General features: G+C 49.5%; 1 protein-coding gene across 1 annotated transcript in view; it reads right to left on the bottom strand.

The window, feature by feature from the left end:
- GDF11 (growth differentiation factor 11) overlaps positions 1–8,649 on the bottom strand; it is a 47,377-nt gene extending 38,728 nt beyond the window's left edge. The window contains exon 1 of the mRNA XM_048487611.1: positions 8,220–8,649. Within this exon, the coding sequence (XP_048343568.1) occupies positions 8,220–8,649 (430 nt within the window). The remainder of the gene's footprint in view (positions 1–8,219) is intronic.
- Positions 8,650–17,624: the final 8,975 nt, after the last annotated feature.

Consider the following 17,624-nt stretch of genomic DNA (forward strand, 5'->3'; position numbering starts at 1 on the left):
AGCAGTATTTGGGGCTGTTCTCAGAAGGGGAAGATCCATTTCTAGGTACTGTCTTCTGTTCCAATCAAATGTTTAGCAAGTTACAATGAAAATGTAAGGATGATGAATTAATGTGCGCCTGTAGGATCTACATGCCATGAATTTTGGGATGCAATGTGTGGCCATGCCTAGGAAGCAAACAGACACACCAGGAAAGATTTGACACACAGTTCCTGACCATCTCCATGGTATCCGGTGTGGCTTATATTCCACATCTTATTGTGTGAATTCTGTTGCATTAAACTTGGGCCTAACAAAGCATATATCAACCTGCTTTGTAATATCTTCAGACCACTTCTCATACAGTTCTTGTAGGTTCCCTGACTTCTATAATCTTTATAGAATATGATCCCAGCAGAAATAATATCTGCCTCTTAGTGTTCTTAGGCTGCTGAGAAAAAAGATGCACGGTTGACTTTATGTGCTTTGGCAATGGATGGTAAGCAAGCAGGTTTGTCTTTACACCCACAATATTCCAACAATAAGCATCTCTCTATCTCAGCAGCAGCAATGACATAGATTGGTAATCAATCAAACTGTAATAAAACAGCCCACCTTTCACCCTTTACCCTTGAGCCAGGAACCGAGCAAACGGCCTTTGTGCTGGGATTGTTTTCCAGAATCCAAAGGACTCTTCGTTCATAACGATCCATACCCTAGGTTCCCATTCCTGGCTGTTGGCTCTTCAATCTTCATTTGGAACAGGTTTATCAGATATCAGACTTTTATGAGGGTGGGACTCTGTCCAGCACGGAAATGTGTATAGGTCAGATGGCACCATCCGCTTTCAGGGGAATAATTGCCAATTCTTGTTGTAAACTGGCCTATCAATCAAATAATAAAATAAAATAAAAAATAAGGCAAAAGGTGTATTGAAATGGTTGTATATTCCTGAGCAGGGTTGGCAGCCTAGGCATATGGAAAAAAAGCAAAGTTCTCAGCAACCATCTGGTAATTAATAATGCCATTGAGAGAGGAAGCCTGTGAGAGTTAGTAAACATGCTTGAAGATAGAACAGGGTAGCTTAACAAAAGGTGTACACAAGAGCAGATGGCTAGGAAGGTTAAGAGAAAGTTAGTAATCAGTATAATTTACATCAGAGGTGTCCAACTCTGACGCTTCAGATGTTCATGGACTACAATTCCCATCAGCCCCTGCTGGCACATGCCATTCTTCCAGCGCATCCTTATATTAGTATATCAAGGGATATTCTGTCCTCTGTTGAGTTCTCATGGTGCTGTGGCATCTCCACAAACACGTAGGTACAAAAACAAAACTGCAAGGGGCCAAAGAGAGACACAGCTCCAGCCAGCAACTGTGTACCTCAGAAGAAGAAGAAGAAGAAGAAGAAGAAGAAGAAGAAGAAGAAGAAGAAGAAGAAGAAGAAGAAGAAGAAGAAGAAGAAGAGTTGGATTTATATCCCCCCTTTCTCTCCTATAGGAGACTCAAAGGGGCTTACATTCTCCTTGCCCTTCTCCCCTCACAACAAACACCTTCTGAGGTAGGTGGGGCTGAGAGAGCTCCGAGAAGCTGTGACTAGCCCAAGGTCACCCAGCTGGCATGTGTGGGAGTGTACAGGCTAATCTGAATTCCCCAGATAAGCCTCTACAGCTCAGGCGGCAGAGCCAAGAATCAAACCTGGTTCCTCCAGATTAGATACACGAGCTCTTAACCTCCTACGCCACTGCTGCTCCAATTTGAGATCCAACTGCAACTAATAACAAGGGCAGTGAAGGGCGAACAGCAGCTTTGCTTAAGTTGGGATGGTCCAAGAATACATTCGTAGCGGCAAAAAGTCTACTGAAATATGCTTTTTATAAGCCCACGTTTCTTATGGAGCTGGAGAGTCGCAGCATAACACCCCAAAGGATAAGATGCCACCTACTGAGGAGCCAATAAAGTACAGGCTAGAACCATCACCCCTTATTTAAAAAAAACAGTGCATTTGAATAGAAAATTAAATAGATCAAGAAGATCACTACTAGGTCACTAAATGAGGGGGGAAACTGACAGCCCACGGTCAGATAGGGTGGAGTGTAAAGAATTTAGGTGGGAGAAACATACAACCATCAAAGTTATTTTCAACTATCAGTAGGATGATCCTCAGAGGTGAAATAACTGGGGGGGGGGGGGATACTGCTGCAGAATATTGCCCCACAATATGGCAAGTGGATTCTTGATCCAGCATTTGGAAGTTCATGATTGGAGCTATTCCTCACTACTTCAGCATCAACGGTCGATTCCATGTTTTCTGTAGCGAATGGCTCGCTCATCACGTCTCAGCCTTAATATCCGATTGATAATCGCTGAGGTAATTCCGATTATCCTCTGAACCTGTAACGTGACACCAAGCTTGACAAACCACTACCAATAGATACATCATTAGGAGAAGCTCAACAACAAGCTCAAAAAGGAAGAGCCTCATACTCTCTGCTTCACCTCTATAGGATGGTATTTTGAGTAGGCCCAAGCTTCATTCCATAATCCCAAAAAACAAAACATAGGAATGTGCCGCTTTGCCTTCCTTCCATTCATTTCCTGCACTCAGTGGGAACAGGGATTACATTTTTGGGTACCATTTCTTCTCATCCCATAAACTTGATCAGAAAAAAAAAAGAACTTGAATATCCACCCAAGCAAAGATGGATTAAACAAACCGTCTTGTCAGAACTATCACATATTTCCTCAAGTCCTTTCCAAATGGTCAGGAGGCATTAAGAAAAATGTAGGGACGCTGGAGGTACTCGGGCCTGGAAGCTGGAGAAAGTTTCAAGTTGGGCTAGGAGTGGAATGGTGAAAGAAACTGCAGAATAGATTCCTGTGAAGAACTCACTGCTCAGTATAACTGCAACTGAATGCCATCATGAAACATTTATTTATTGCTGCCTTCGGTTCTTATTTTCCGCATAGGCTAGGGCCTTCCTGCTCATTCCAAACCTGAGACGGTTCTGCCAAGACCCTGAATGCAGCTTAATATTTGTAATTCAGGGTGTCCAACTCTGGCGCTTTGGATGTTCATGGACTACAATTCCCATCAGCCCCTGCTGACATGGCCAATTCTGGTGGGTATTGTAGTCCATGAACATCTGAAATGCCAGAGTTGGACACCCCTGCTGTAAATCATTGGTGTCTGAAAGAGCCTAAGTATATTGTAAGTAACTTAGTTCCCTCTGTGAGAGATTAAACTAACATGGCAGGCCCTAATTCCAAACTGCAGGGAGTCAGATTTCTCTGAAATATACAAACTGAAGAGTACTTCAGGTTTGCTTTCTCCTTGGGGAAAAGGAATGGGTGACATGTTTACCTGGAAGTCCTACAATGTTAAACAATACTGAAACTTAGGGATGAATGTGAATGAAATGCACTCTGCCCCATTTTGCAGGTCTTGTTTCCTGGCAATTCCTGATCATGTCTCCATGGGACTATGCTGGACTTACAGATCTTAATGTTTTCTGTAGCAAATGGCTCGCTTGTCACATCTCAGCCTTAATATCCGATTGACAATCGCTGAGGTAATCCCAATTATCCTCTGAACCTGTAATGTGACACCAAGCTTGACAAACCACTACCAATAGCTACATCATTAGGAGAAGCTCAACAACAAATGGTTTATCCATTTTTCATAGGTTTTGCTGGGCTGCGATATCATAGCCGGCGCGGGCAAGATATGCTGATTTTTCAAGCAGCCAAACGTATGACAGCAAAGCTACGCGCCACACCTCTTCCTTGCTACCTTCTACCTAAGGGCTCCAGCATCCGTTTTTATTCTCAATTTTTACTCCCTCCATTGCTCTCATCTCGCTCATTAAGGTTTGGATTGAACGTCTGAGCTGATGATCCCGCCATGAATGTTTTATGGGACAATGACAGGCCAGCAGGCAGACAATGGATTTATATGCAGCTAGCCAGTGGCGTACCGCTAATGGGAACATGGGGTATCCCATGTCCCCGGGCGCATGCTGTTTTGTCACTTGGGCACCCCCCCACGTGACAAAATGGTCTGTGCCTGAGCTGCATGCTGTCTAGCCCCCCCCTTCCTGCAGCTTGGCTCCTGCTGTCCCCAGGGCCTGGGGAGGGCAGAAGCTGGCCTGCCGGGAGTCCGGGGGGGGGGGGGGCTCGGTGGCGAGCAGCCCAGGAGATGGACGGCCACCACAGAGCCTGTCGGAGCCCTGCCCTCCCTACTGGCTCCCTGGCTCCTGTAAGTGGGGTGCAGGGAGCTGAGCACGGGGAGGCAGTCATGCCCCTGGGCACAATTTAACCCTGGTACTGCACTGTTAACAGATTCCTCTCCTACTTGTTGTTTTTATGTCCATGACTCACTGGAATGCAGTTCGATGAAGATCATACATCACATTATACATTAAAAGAAAAAACAGGAAGAAAAAAAAGCAACATCAATCTCTAAGTTTATTCTGAGGAATCCGAGGAACTGATAAGGTTATGTACACAGAACAAATGCTGCCGGACTTCTGTTTTATATGCATGACCTTATTGGCTCTTTGGGTGATATATTAGCACCCAGAAAAGCACTTTGCTCCCAGCCGCAGAACTGGGCCACGTGTCTCATTGAAAGCAACAGGACTTCTGTAAGTTTCAGCAAACTTGTTCCCTGCATTTCAATGATGCTCAGTCACAACTGATTTAGCTGGATTCGGGCCAATAATTCCAGCTGAGTGTACGGAACTGACTCAGTTGGAAAGTTTCACACTGGAGGGAGGCATGGGGGGACTTAAAGTTTTACCTGTGGAATTATATTTATGATAGCCAATCATGTGTTATGGTGACTATATAACCCCAGGGGAAGTCTATTACATCCAAGTTTTCAAGCACCTATGAGCAGCATTTTTAAATCAGGCAAACTTTCAGAAGCAGTTTCACCAAGATAGGTCAAGGAGCAGGGGTTTTGAACTCCGTCGCCACAATGCAGTGATGTAACCGCCAGCCACTTCTACATTCAGGACAGGCTAGCTTATTCTTCTCTTAAAGCCCCAGCAACTCAGAACTTGCAGGTCCTACTTTGGGGGATATACACCAAAAATCAATCACGGTTCAAAGTACGAAGAAAAAGAAGAGTTTGGATTTCTACCTCACTGTTCTCAAGCGTAAGGAGTCTCAAAGTGGCTTACAAACTCCTTTCCTTTCCTGTCTCTAAAACAGTCACCTTGTGGGGTATGTGGGGCTGGGAGAGTTCTGAGAAAACTGGGACTAACCCAAGGTGACCCAGCAGGCTTCACGTGGAGGAGTGGGGAAACAAATCTGGTTCACCAGATAAGAGTCCATTGCTCATGTGGAGGAGTGGGGAATCATGCTGTTGGATTGTCCTTTTTATGAGATAGGTAGGAGGAAGCACATAATCCCCTTCCTGCATGGAAGTGAAGGCATTACAGATAAACAGAAGGTTATGTATCTTTTAAACAGCCACAACTACGAGCTGTTGGAAGCGGTGAGTAAATTTTTAAATGGTGTTATTTAAACTCGTCAGAAGTTGTAAAGGCTGTTATTATCTTGCAATGTTAATGTTAAACTATTTATATGCCATTAAAGGTATTCGAAATCGAATTGAGTGAGGAATCAAACCTGATTCTCCAGTTCAGAATCCACCTGCTCTTAACCACTACACCACGCTGGCTCAGAGCGTAAAATCTGAGGTGACTCAGATGAATATGTACTTTCAAGAATACTGCTAATGAAATCCTCTGCATTCTCATTGTTAAGATATAGTGCTCCTGGTGCATGCTACCCTGCAGTGAGTCACCATGGTACATTATGCCTGCTATGGTCCAGTCAGCAGTAGCTGTCTAGAGTCACATGACTCTGATTCTATCCTTCTGGCTGAATGCATTTTTAATAATAATTTTTGTTTATTTTACACATTTAGATAATCTGGCTGAATGCATTTTATCTTGTTAGAAGGAATGAGAACTTAAAAAGATGTCACTCAGATCTAATCTGGTCCCCTTCGCTTCCCTGCAAAGCCAAGGAGCTAGAATTTCATCTACCGCTGAGCATTTTAAAAAAATATATTTGTAAATATATTACATGACCTTTGAGGCCCTGGCTGTCACTCACAGATCTTAGCAAAAAAGAAGAAGTTTGACATCTCCTTTCGGATCCCAAGCCCAGTACCCCTGTCTCCCATACTGTTCAACTGGAATATAATAGCTTTGGGGTGTTGTGGTGTTTCCTGGGCTGTATGTGATTCCGACCATGAAAGCCTTTGACAATACATATAATAGCTTTATCTGGAACAAGGGGCACAAAAGGGAGGCAGTTTGCGAATACCCAGAATGTCAGAGGTGTGACAACCAGTGTAAGTTACCAGCGCTTCGAAGATATGCCTTAAGATTGGTATTTCAGATGTGTCCCAGAAGGGGAATCTGTTGCTTGGAATTTTCACATTCAGCTCCCTCGCAAACTATGACACTCTGTCAAGAAACACTGCAAAGCCCCCCCGTGCTCCGTTTGTTTCCCCAACCCAGGGAATCTTCTTTTTCGCCCTCTTTTCTACCCCCCCCCCCAAAAAACACGCCCTGCATGCGAGTCCATAATAAATGGGAGAAACACAAAGAGCCCAGGATCTTGGCAGGCCAGGAAAGGCAGCAGAGAAGGGGGTGTACGTGTGTTTGCATCTGATGGGGGGGTGGGGAGGCAGCAGGATCTTCCAAAGGCTCCGGCCTGGGCAAACTTCTCGAGCTGTTTGCAGCTGGCGTAAAGGGAACCTCACAAAAGGGATTATTACCGCCTTAACGTGTAGAAAAAAGAGCCACGCTCTCCAGGGCTGAGAAATGCCCCGTTCAGGGTTCAGCCCTTTCCAACCGCCAAGAAGCCTGTCTAGCAGCGTCCTTTCAAAACCATGGCACCTTGGTCGACCCTGCTCCAAGGGCAGCACCTTTCCCTGACCCTTCTTGGTCAGCCGTGGAGTAGTGGTTAAGAGCAGGTGTACTCTAATCTGGAGGAACTGGGTTTGATTCCCCGCTCTGGAGAGGCTTATCTGGGGGAATTCAGATTAGCCTGTGCACTCTTCCCACACACGCCAGCTGGGTGACCTTAGGCTAGTCACAGTTCTTCTGAGCTCTCTCAGCCCCACCTGCCTCACAGGGTGTTTGTTGTGAGGGGGGGAAGGGAAAGGAGTTTGTAAGCCCCTTTGAGTCTCCTTACAGGAGAGAAAGGGGGGGATATAAATCCTACTCTCCTCCTCCTCCTCTTTTGGGTTTTTCGCCACGGAAACAAAAAGTACTTTCAAGCTGCCCCTCCGCCTGATTTTCCCAAGCCCAGTTTTGCTCCCGGGCTCTGCAAAGGAGCTCTGCAGCGGCCACAAAGCTGCACAAATGCTTAAGATGCGAAAGGCACAAAGCACAGAATTGCCTTCCCGGGTTGGCAGAGAACTTTGCGCAACTTCAAGGAAAAGCCCGGAAAGAGGAATCCCCCCTTTCCCTGAGAGCTGGGGCTATCCCCCCCCCAAAAAAAACACCACCACCCCCAAGGATGGAGTGCGAAAGGACCGGAAAGTAAACTCTAAAGAGACGTGAAGCGGCGAATTGTGCCCCTCAGCTAACAAAACCACAATCCTATAAAGTGAACGCCAATAGTGCAAAACTGGAAAGGAATCCTCACAACCCTGGCCATCCGTGCACCTTTTGAGCAATGGGGGGGGGGGGGGTTCATTCGCACCGCTGGACGCACGGCCAGACCCTGGTTCTGTTCCCCTCCTTGACATCAGGGGAAGAATTCAGCACAGAGCTAACCTGGGAGGGTTGAGTTTAAGAGACCTCCCTACAAATCCTGCTGAGGTGCGGAGGTGCGGGGGCGCAAGGGGCGGGGGGCGAGGATGCCCTGGCGGCACCTGAAACCGGCCCGGCCATCTGCAGCAGAGAAGCCACTCCAACCCCCCAACCCCCCCCCCCCGCCCTTGACTACTCAGAGGTCCCCACGGACGCCTTGGAGTGATTTATTCGGGGCTGGGATAAAACAATAAGGACCAGGACCGGGCTTCAAGGCGAGGGGATCCCGCTCGCTGCAGACCCTTCAAGAAAAGAGGCAGAGAAAGTTGTGGGGGGCGTCCTTGGGCCCTTCTCTCGCAAGTGCGGCCGCCCTCCCGCCGGGGCCCCCGGCTCACAACAAAGAAGCCTCCCCCCACCCCACCCCCACCCCCGCCCCCCGCCCCCCGCGGCGGGACTCACTTTCCTGGGCCATGCTGATGACAGTCTCGGTGGTGGCGTGGTACTCGTCCTCCTCCAGGTAGTCGTCGTGCTGGAAGGAGTCTCCCTGGAAGTCGTGCAGGTCGAGGATCTGCTGCAGCGGCGGCGCCTTGGGCAGCAGCTGCTGGACCACCTCGCGGGTGATGTTGGGCGCCTCTTTCAGGCGCAGCTTGCTCAGGATCTGCGACTTGATGCTCTCCAGCCGCAGCTCCTTGCTGTGCCGGCGCCACAGGCACACCGGGCAGCCCGGCTCGTCCGCCTCGCCGCCGCCGGCGGGGACCCCCTCGGCCGCCGCCGGCCGCTCCGCCCCGCGCTCCGCCGGCTCCCCGCGGCACAACTCCGCGCACAGCAGCAGCAGCGGCAGCAGCAGCAGGGCGCGCACGGGCGCCGGAGGAGCCCGCGCCGCCGGCATCTCGCGCCCCCCGCCCAGCCCCCCGAAAGCGGCGGCGGCGGCGGCGGCGGCAGCACCCGGGCAGCGGCTCTCTCCGGCGGGCGCGGGCTGGGGGGCGCCCCGAGGCGCTGGGGGGCGGGCGGCGGGCGGGCGGGGGCCTGGCCGGCTGCGGGACGGCGCGGAGCAGGGCGGCCGGGCGGGGGGGCGCAGCCAAGACCGAGCCGCCTCTTATAGCCCCACTCCCCTGTGTCGTCGCCGCCCTTGATTGGCTGCCACGCCAACAAAAGACTCCCCGCGCCCCGGCGGAGGGGCTGCACCGCCAGCCGGCACGGCCCCGCGCCCCGTCCCTTCCCGGCCCAACCCCCGGCGAGCCCAACCACCGGCGCCCGGGCAGAGCCAACCCCGGAAGCGGGGCGCCGGAGGGGAGGGGAGGCAGAGGAGGGGCGCCTGGGTCCAATCTGGGGAGGTGGGGCGGGAGAGAGGGACCCGGCTCGACAGGCCCCTTGGGAAGCTGAACCCCGGCCCCTTTCCCAAGCTGCTGCCCCCTCTGGGTACTTTCGGGAGGGGAGGGGAGGGGAGGGGTGTCAGCCGTGCGCCCTCGGAGGGCCGGCTCGGCTCGACGGGCAGGTTGGGGGTGAAGAAGATCCAGAGGCCAGGCTGCCTCGCTTCCCCTCGCCCCTTTTCTCTCTCCCTGGGGGCCACTTCGGACGCCCCCCCCCCCACCCTCCGGAGTCTTCCCGAGGAGGAGCCCCGCCGCCCGGCCCGTTTGACAGTTCCGTCCCGAAGTCGCCCGGAGGAGCCCTTGCCCCGTCGTTCCCCGCCCCCTCCTCGGTGACAGTCCCCAAGTGCCCCCTCCCCACGCGCGCCGCTGCCGGGAGGAGAGCGCCTTTCTCTCCCGCTGCCTCCTCGTGCCCCCCCACCCACCCACCCACCCCCCGCTTTCGATTTCTTGCCGAGCCAGCACAGCTTCTTTCAGAAACTTCTGCCTCTTCACGGGCTCCCCCCCCCCCCTGGCCTGCGCCCCAGTCCCCAGCTCCGGCGTTGCAGCTGCCGCGCATTCAGCTGGCCCTTTGCGCGAAGGCACCGCACGCTCCGTCCAGGCTTCGCCCCCCCCCCCAGGACACATTGGCATGGGGGGGGGGCAGATCCCGAAGCCGGAGCCACGTGCGGCTTGGCTTTGAGACCTGGCTGTCCTCCTCGCCCCCGCCCCCGGCGCCCCAAGCCCCCCCCCCGTGGTTAGCAGCGTGGCCACGGTGTTCTTGGGGGGGAGGGGGCTCGTGAAAGGACAGGAGAGGGGCACAATCCGGAGCCCGCCGCAGTGCTGACCCCCTTTCTCGGGAGGTGGGGGGAAGCTCCCCTCGGCTGGGCACACTCCAAGCCTCCCGTGGCAAGGGGGGGGGGGGAACCGGCCAGGTGAGACGCCTCTTCATCCGGGGGGGCAGAAGAGCCCAGATGGCCAGCCTAGACCCCGGAGGCTCAGTCCAGCCGGCAGTGGGGAGACCGGGAAGAAAGAACGATGTGGGGGTGGGGGGTGGGGGCGAAGGACGGCTGAAGGAAAAGTGGAAAGGGAAGTTGGATCGTGGCCAAGACAGCAAGAGCCTCTTCGCTTCCTCTTGCAGCCACCTTCATTGTCTCGGTCTGGCATTTGGTTTCTCTTGGGTGGGGGGGGGGGGATTACTGGCCATCTAGAAGCCATGGCCTTTCAATACTGGGCATATCACTCACCCCATGCCCACTCCTTTGAATAGCTCTTCCTTGAGTAGTCAGTTGCTGTTTCTCTACCCCCACCCCACCCCCACCCCGGCGGAGAGCTCAACCTTAGGTGAGAGAGTTCCGTGGACCCCCGCAAAATGGCAAGGACAATGGCGCCACCCTTCAGTACCTGACAGCAAAGTGCAGTGAAGTGCAGCGAAGAAGAGGAAGAAGAAGAAGAAGAGGAGGAGGAGGGGTTTGGATTTATATCCCCCCTTTCTCTCCTGCAGGAGACTCAAAGGGGCTTACAATCTCCTTGCCCTTCCCCCCTCACAACAAACACCCTGTGAGGCAGGTGGGGCTGAGAGAGCTCCGAGAAGCTGTGACTAGCCCAAGGTCACCCAGCTGGCGTGTGTGGGAGTGCACAGGCTAATCTGAATTCCCCAGATAAGCCTCCACAGCTCAGGCGGCAGAGCGGGGAATCAAACCCAGTCCTCCAGATTAGAATGCTCCTGCTCTTAACCCACTACACCTCTCTGCTCCCAAAGGTGCAGTTTTTGATAGATTGGCTGTAATTCTATCCCCACCTTTTGTCACTGAGACTCCAAGCAGATCACACAGTCTAAAGCAAGGACATCAGCACAGCATAAGGCAGTGATGGCAAACCTATGACACACGTGTCAAAGATGATGAGCCACGACATTCGTAGCACCACACGTGATTGGGCTGACTTTTTTTTTAAAGAATAGGTGAAGAATTGGGGTGTTGTGGGGTTTCCGGGCTGCATGTTCCAGTAGCATTTTCTCCTGATGAAGATCTGAAGATCCTCTGAAGATGCCAGCCATGGATGCAGGTGAAACGTCAGGAGAGAATGCTACTGGAACATGGCCATACAGCCCGGAAACCCCACGACCGCCAGTAATTCCGGCCCTGAAAGCCTTCGACAATACACTGAACATCTCTATGGGGAGATATTGTTCCAATAGGTAAGAAATTGTTTTGATTTTGTGTGTGTGGGGGAGGTTTGACACGCCAGCAGAGTCAAGTTAGGCATTTTCTGAATTGTTTACACGCGGAATAACTGAAGCACAGGACCCAAGATTCTCCTCAGCATTCAGTGGGACAATATAAGATTGAAGAAGAAGAAGAAGAGTTTGGATTTATATCCCCCCTTTCTCTCCTGCAGGAGACTCAAAGGGGCTGACTATCTCCTTGCCCTTCCCCCCTCACAACAAACACTCTGTGAGGTAGGTGGGGCTGAGAGAGCTCCGAGAAGCTGTGACTAGCCCAAGGTCACCCAGCTGGCGTGTGTGGGAGTGCACAGGCCAATCTGAATTCCCCAGATAAGCCTCCACAGCTCAGGCGGCAGAGCTGGGAATCAAACCCGGTTCCTCCAGATTAGATACACGAGCTCTTAACCTCCTACGCCACTGCTGCTCCACTGGTGTATTATGGTAAATAGAAGATGTCTGTACTCACCCCAGTCTTAATTTTTCTACTTCATTAATACTCTGAATTTATACTGAAGTCCCTTCCGCACATGCAGAATCATGCACGTTCAATCCACTTTCACAATTGTTTGCAAGTGCATTTTGCAATTTGGCACAGTAAAATCCAGTTGCAAAGTGCATTGAAAGTGCATTATTCTGCATGTGTGGAAGGGGCCTGAGACTCAAAGTGGATTCTCCTGCAGGGATCAAGTATTTATTTATTTAATTGCATTTATACTCCACCCATTCCTGACAGCATTCGGGCTCAGGGGTGGCTTCACAAACAGTTAAAACATTAAATACCATAATAACATCACCCTGCAATAAAGCTAATGATAACAATAATGCTAAAACCTGGATTTATATCAACAGATGGCGAGCAATAAAATGACAATATTCAACCTATGGTCTACATCTCCCCATCGCAAGATAATCCCTTTTCAAGGTATCATCTGGGAGTTGGGGAAATGAGAAGGACCAAATGAAAAGAAAAAATGAAAGCGAAAAGGGGGGTGGGGGGAGAGCGCTCAGTTGAGTGCGCGTGTTGGTAGTTGGGAGGCCAGCAAGATGCGGTTAATCAGATGTGACAGCTAGTAAGCAATGTAAGGATGGCAGAAATCGGAAGTAAAGCAGAAGTACATGGTAAGTTAAACAAGGCAGAAAACAGTATTACTTGAGTAGAAGACAATACAGTGCAAGCAGAATTACATGGACAGCAGATAGATGATACATACTGTACATGGTGCTCTTAATTGACAGTCTAATTCTTGTAAAAAGTTGCCAGTTTCGCAGTGGGGCTCTGGCAGACAGGCAGGGTAGGTTTTGGGTTGGTTATACTAGGTAACAGGGAGTACTGATGGATTGTTGATCAGCCCCTGCCAGCAAGGCCAATTGACCATGCTGGCAGGGGCTGATGGGAATTGTAGTCCATAACATCTGGAGTGCCAAAGGTTCGCCACCACTGCTATAAAACATGTGCACCAGGTGTATTTGTTTGGGCAGGAGTGGGTGGCTTTGAGGCCATATGTACAGAATATTTTTTCAAGAACATGCCCTTAATAATAACTTATCCAAGTTTTTGGGGGGTGGGTGGGAGGGGTTAGGGTTACGGTTAGAATGGGACAGCCCATTCATGAGGTCTTAACCTGTTGAGTATGATTGATAAATTCATGGATTTGGAAGGCTGAACCAACTGCTATAATAGCTTCCAAATTACTCATGAATGTAGAGAGTCTGAATTCATAAATACTGAAGAAAATGTCGAAAATGCCTATCAGTCATTTCATAAGTCGAAAATGCCTATCAGCGCGCCAGCGTTTTGATGCCTCCAGTTGGGTATCGTATTGGATAATGAAGATTTCATATCCTTGTCATTCATAAGAGTCCTTCTCTATTCAGGTGCTTTCTTCATGATCTGAGTTCTCCTTCATATATACCAGTGGTGGCGAACCTTTGGCACTCCAGATGTTATGGACTACAATTCCCATCAGCCCCTGCCAGTAGTCCATAACATCTGGAGTGTCAAAGGTTTGTCACCACGGATATGTACTCTGTTGAGACAATTAAAGGAGACTTTAGACAATTTACACACACGAGACGGGCGAGATATACGGACTAGATTTGTGGACATGAATGGTTCAGCAGAAATTTATGAATGGAATGTTATGAATGGAATGTTATCAATCATACTGGATACTGTGCTGCTCATTGTTGTATTATAGCCAATATATGTATTCACAAACTTATCTCCTGGTCCTGCCTTAGAGTTTGCGGGTTGTTTTGCCTTGGCCAGGTTTTCCCTCAATCCCTGTATTTTTACCGCTACTTGGCCATTGCTTTTGGGTGGGAGGGGTTGCCATCAAGGCTTATGACAAACCTGTAGGGTTTTCAAGGTAAGAGATGGTCGGAAATGGTTTGCCTCTGCATAGCAACTTGATATTCCTTGGAGGTCTCCCACCAAAATACTTGCCAGGGTGAGGCTGAGAGTGTGTGACTGGTGTTGGGTCACCCGACAACTTTCTATGGCAGAGTGGAATTTGAACAGGGTTTCCCAGATCCTACTCCAGTGGTGGCGAACCTATGGCACGGGTGCCAGAGGTGGCACTCAGAGCCCTCTCTGTGGGCACGCGCACACAGAGTTTTTCATGTGGGTGGTTTTGCTTCTGAGTAAACCCTCCTAGGGTCGTGATTCACCCATTCGAAGCGTTGCACGGTTGCTTTAAAGCAAAGCCACTGACTACCACCAAGCTTACTCCCAAGTAACGCGTGTCTCGGAGCCAACCGTTTTTCCTAAATTAAAACCTCAGTATTCAGGTTAAATTGCTGAGTTGGCACTTTGCGATAAATAAGTGGGTTTTGGGTTGCAGTTTGGGCACTCGGTCTCGAACAGGTTCGCCATCACTGTCCTACTCTGATGCTTCAATCACTCTGGCTTTCAAACAGCCTCTTTTAACAATGACCGAGTCATTGCAAGTCAAAATGGGGACGGCCTTTATCTGGTGACTAGTGTGGCTTTCTCCACCCTGAAAAAAAAAAGAATCAGGGATTTTTTCCTGTAAGCAGGAGCACCATTTCAGTTTTCAGGTAAGGACCGATATTTAGCCACCGGGCATGTTGAACAGGTATGAACTGGAAATAGAGGCACTTCTAAGATGTAGGATCTGAAGCAGGGACATAGGTAAGGGGTTTTTTTTCCGGGTTCAACCCCCCCTTACATGTCTGAAGCTCTGCCCCCTGTTTGTGTGTTTTTTGTATTTTGTAGTGTTTTTTCAGTTTTTGGCCTGGGGCGTGCAGTTTTTAGGCTAGCAGCACCAAAGCTTCAGAGATTTGTTGGGAGACCCTCCTGATGATACCACCCAAGTTAGGGGAGGTTTGGTTCAGGGAGTCCAAAGTTATGGACTCCCAAAAGGATGCCCCCATCCCCCACTGTTTCCAATGGGAGTTAATAGGAGATGGGGGCTACACCTTTGAGGGTCCATAACTTTGGACCCCCTGAACCAAACTTCACCAAACCTGGGTGGTATCATCAGGAGAGTCTCCTAAAGATACCCTGAAATTTTGGTGCTGCTAGCTTAACAATTGCACCCCTGACAGCAGGCACCCCCCAAATTTCCCCAGATTTTCCTTTTAAACCCACCCCTTCAGCATGGATTTAAAAGGAGAATCCGAGGTCCCCAGTTTAAGCATTGAAAGTGATGCTGTTTCAGGGTGGGGGATAATCCACTCCAAATCAGCATCACTTTCAATGTTGTTTTAACTGGGGACCCCAGATTCTCTCTTTAAGGTGGATTTAAAAGGAGAATCTGGGCTCCCTAGTTTAAACACCATTGAAAGTGATGCTGTTTGGGGGTGGATTCAGCATCACAGCAACCTCCCATGGGGGGGGGGTGCAAAACTTACATTTTGCACTGGGCTCCATTTTCCCTAGCTATGCCTCTGCCCAGAGTGGAGGGCAGAAGGGACTGCTGGCTGGGAGCCCACGGAGGGGGGGGGGCAGGGGATTCTGCTGTCCCTGGCCTCAGAGAGCTGCTTTTATAAGCACTGAAGCTGGGGGGGGGGGGTGGAGCTTGCGGAGACGTGGCCCCGGCCCGAACCCAGCCCATAAAAAATCTATACCTATGTCACTGATTTGAAGTAGATCTGCATGTATGTCCTCCTTCCCTCTTAAATAGCACCAATGTTTTCAAGGAGTGTTGCAAGAGTCACCCAAGAAATTGTCACATTACAGTGGGCTTTAACAAAAATTTTAATTTCTGTGTCCAAAGCAAAACATATATAACATAATGATAGAATCCATAGGTGCTGCAACTACTAAGAACACAACAACAGCTTAAATGAGCGTGCACCCAATTATCCTTTTCAATAATTCAATTGTCATTCTCTTAGTGGTTGAATGAATTAATCTGCCTGCAATTACTATCACCCCTTGGCTAAATATAACAAGGTCACCACTTAAAGGATCTGCCACAGCCACAAGCACGCGTCAAAACTGCAACGTGAATCCATCTTCCAAATTGTAATCCTTGTTTCCCACCCTGATAATGAACGGAAAACATGGCTCAAGGGTACCAAGTGGGTGTAGCATCAAATATTTCTGCATACGCCTTGCTATTTTTTTCCATCCCCATGCTCATTATTGTTGAGCCAAGTCCACATATTTATTTCACATTTTATTTGTTTATTTAGAAGAAGAAGAAGAGTTTGGATTTATATCCCCCCTTTCTCTCCTGCAGGAGACTCAAAGGGGCTTACAATCTCCTTGCCCTTCCCCCCTCACAACAAACACCCTGCGAGGTAGGTGGGGCTGAGAGAGCTCCGAGAAGCTGTGACTAGCCCAAGGTCACCCAGCTGGCGTGTGTGGGAGTGCACAGGTTAATCTGAATTCCCCAGATAAGCCTCCACAACTCAAGCGGCAGAGCTGGGAATCAAACCGGGTTCCTCCAGATCAGAGTGCACCTGCTCTTAACCACTACGCCACTGCTAATTCTAAATATTTAGAATATTTCCACCCTGCCACTTCACAGTCCTGCTCAAGGTGTCTTAACAGCTAAACTAATCGAACAATATAAAGCGACAAGCCAATGAAAAACAAGCCACTGGACAGAAGCAGCATAACATCTGTCCATAGACAGCTCTCAGACTAGAAGCAGACTAAAAGCTGGTAAGATAAAAGCCTGTTATGAAAAGTCTGGGTTAAAAGGTGTGTTTTGACCTGCCGTCTAAGAGACAGTAGCATGTAAACCTCAGGTGGGAAAGAGTTTCAAAGGTGAGGTGCCACCACAGAAAAGGCCCGGTCTCTAGACTCTACCTGCATTAAATCTAAAGGTGGGGGCAGTCAGAGCAAGACTTGAGAGGCGTATCTTAACTGGCAGACTGGATAGTATGGGAGAAGATGGTTCTTCAGGTGCCCTGTCCCAATGCCATTTAGGTCCTTAAAGGTAATAACGAGCACTTTGAATTGTGCCCAAAACAAATAGGTAACTGGTGCAGATCCTTTACCATATCCTACTTTTTTCCTTTCCTTAATATTCATCTTCTTTTCCCTTAGATGTTTCAGTATGCTTAGGTTCTGATCAGTCACTGAGGCTCACACACTTGCTTCAAATCAAATTTATTGATTGTCAGATGGTCATTGACCAGGAATAAATACAGATGGATAACTACATCAATTAAATTTCAAAAACCTTTATTAGGCATCAAATAGATACAAGGTGTAGCAAGTAAAACAGTATAATGAAAGAGATATCAGGAACATACATACATTGTTCAGTTGGACCAGGGGAGGCACCCAGAGGGATGCTCCTCAATTTGTACTAAAAAATTGGCCATTATTTCCAGCATCTTAGGGTCCCGGTTGTTCAGGAGATAATTCATTTTGGTGTTGGAAGAGAGCGGGCTAACTATAATTGGGATCTTCTGGAAAAAAACTAGATCTAAGCTCTGTGAATTTGGGGCAGACAAGTAGAATGTGTTCTAATGTTACCGCGCTGTTCTTGGTAACTTTTACAAACTCCGAGGTACCCAGCTCTCGGCAGCGCCCAGGAACCTAAGCAAGACCTGACACGACGAGTATAATAAAAGGGAAGGTTTATTGAGATGCTGACCTAAGTGTCAGCACCTCCGTTCCACAAGGACACTGCGCTGCCTAGCAGCCTTACAACATCTTAAATACATTTCCTCCTGTCGGGAGCCCGGGAGAACTCAAGACAGCCCACCACCATTCATTAACAAAATTCAAAACAACCAATCATGCATTCGCGACATGCAGGAACCAATCAGAGTTCGATAGGCATCTCCTTCTTGGGTTTCATGCCA

Source organism: Sphaerodactylus townsendi, linkage group LG03, assembly GCF_021028975.2.
Source record: "Sphaerodactylus townsendi isolate TG3544 linkage group LG03, MPM_Stown_v2.3, whole genome shotgun sequence".
In the NCBI taxonomy this organism is placed as follows: Eukaryota; Metazoa; Chordata; class Lepidosauria; order Squamata; family Sphaerodactylidae; genus Sphaerodactylus; species Sphaerodactylus townsendi.